General features: G+C 43.4%; 1 protein-coding gene across 2 annotated transcripts in view; it reads right to left on the minus strand.

The window, feature by feature from the left end:
* Positions 1–289: 289 nt before the first annotated feature.
* LOC129776160 (prostaglandin E2 receptor EP4 subtype) overlaps positions 290–1,559 on the minus strand; it is a 17,135-nt gene continuing 15,865 nt past the window's right edge. The window contains exons 3-6 of one of the 2 annotated variants that reach the window (XM_055781627.1): positions 1,539–1,559; positions 1,193–1,464; positions 748–911; positions 290–592 (exon numbers count right to left, since the gene is read on the minus strand). The exon at positions 1,539–1,559 is cut by the window's right edge and continues 163 nt beyond it. In XM_055781627.1, coding sequence (XP_055637602.1) covers positions 514–592; positions 748–911; positions 1,193–1,464; positions 1,539–1,559 — 536 coding nt within the window. In that variant the 3' untranslated portion in view covers positions 290–513. The other variant, XM_055781626.1, reaches the window with a different exon arrangement.

The raw sequence follows: 1,559 nt of genomic DNA on the forward strand, positions 1-1,559 counted from the left end.
CGCGAAACATAATCGCTCATGTTAAACGGAGTTATCGCGTGACGCTTTCGGCCGAAAGAGCTTTTCGGGGTGTGCAAACGGCACGAAAACCACATTGAACGTGTTAGGCCGATCAATCCTGCCAATCAGGAGTAAGATCAGAATCAAGTAGGAAATGAAAACTGATTAAGTAACAGCTGCTGAATCAATTTCTCCGTTATTAGTATTGATAACTGTTACACACAGGGCCGTCATCGATGCAGCAATTATATGTCATTACTGCTGAAAAGACAATTGGTTCACCTTAAAATTATTTGTAGATTCATCTTCATTTGGTAACTGTATGATAGTTGTTCGACAACGTTTGATCACATTCAAACAAAATTTTGTACGCAAACGATTTGAACTTTGTTCAAATCGACTATAAAACGGTAAATATGTGTAGAGAGTATCAAAAAACATCCCTGCGTCAAGTCTTCGCCTAACTCCGCTATATAAATAGATGGGATATTTCGAGAAACGTAACTTTCTCCCTCAATCACTCGTGTCCGTCGTGGTCACTGTGTCCCGTCCTTTCTCCTTCGCGGGGGCTTTACGCGCTGGCCACGCCAACCTAGGATAAGGAGACAGAGGTAAAACAAGCGTGCATGGTTTTTTTGGGGGGGTTAGTCATCGTGTTTTCAGGGCAATGGCGACGAGTTGGTCCCTTTCTGTATGGGAGTGATGGCCGCTTCCACGATGTTCAATTGATTCCGACTGAAAACGTACCGGATCATGGTTCGCAAATCGCTGCGACCGCTCTGCCTCAGTAGCACATAGATGTACGGATCGAGCATGAAGTGCAGCAGGATCAGAATATCTGACAAGCGGAAGAACCAGCTAAACCGGGCCTTCATCTCTGGTCTCAGCAGCTGGGCTAGGAGAATCGAGACCTGGTTGAGGACGAAATAAGACGAAAACATGTAATTAATTTATGGTGTACTTCTGATGGGATTTTAAAGTTCCATCATCAAATCAACGTTAGAATGTAGAATGGCAAAAATATGAGGGGAATTATTTCAACACTACATTACTGCACAATTTGGTCGGCTGGCAGCTCAGAAGGAGGCGTGCCCCGATTAGTCTCAATTCATCGGATTACTGCCAATGACGACAAATAGGGGTGAAATCATTTCTTTACTCTCAGTAATATAATTCATGGTTCCAAACTCACCATTTGTGGAAGCCAGCAGGCCAAAAAGCTGATACTTAGGAATGTCATCAGCTTCGCAAAGCGTATTTCCTCTGTCGTGGGTTCCCCAATCATGCGAAAAATAGACGAATCATGGAAACTTGCAGACTTTTGAGGACTACGCATGGTGGAGCGGTTCAGCATTGGAATTGGTTGAATCGAACTGAACTGGCGACGCATTTTGTGATGGGAACGATACAAAACTTTTCGCACGCTCAAATTACATATCACGATACCGCTGCATAGGATGATGCCTGGAACGAAAAACAATCAACCGATGAAGTGAAATTGAAATTTTAACAGAGAAGCTGATAGCTAAATGACTCACCAACGCTGAAAAAAAGATACG

Source organism: Toxorhynchites rutilus, chromosome 3, assembly GCF_029784135.1.
Source record: "Toxorhynchites rutilus septentrionalis strain SRP chromosome 3, ASM2978413v1, whole genome shotgun sequence".
NCBI lineage: Eukaryota > Metazoa > Arthropoda > Insecta > Diptera > Culicidae > Toxorhynchites > Toxorhynchites rutilus.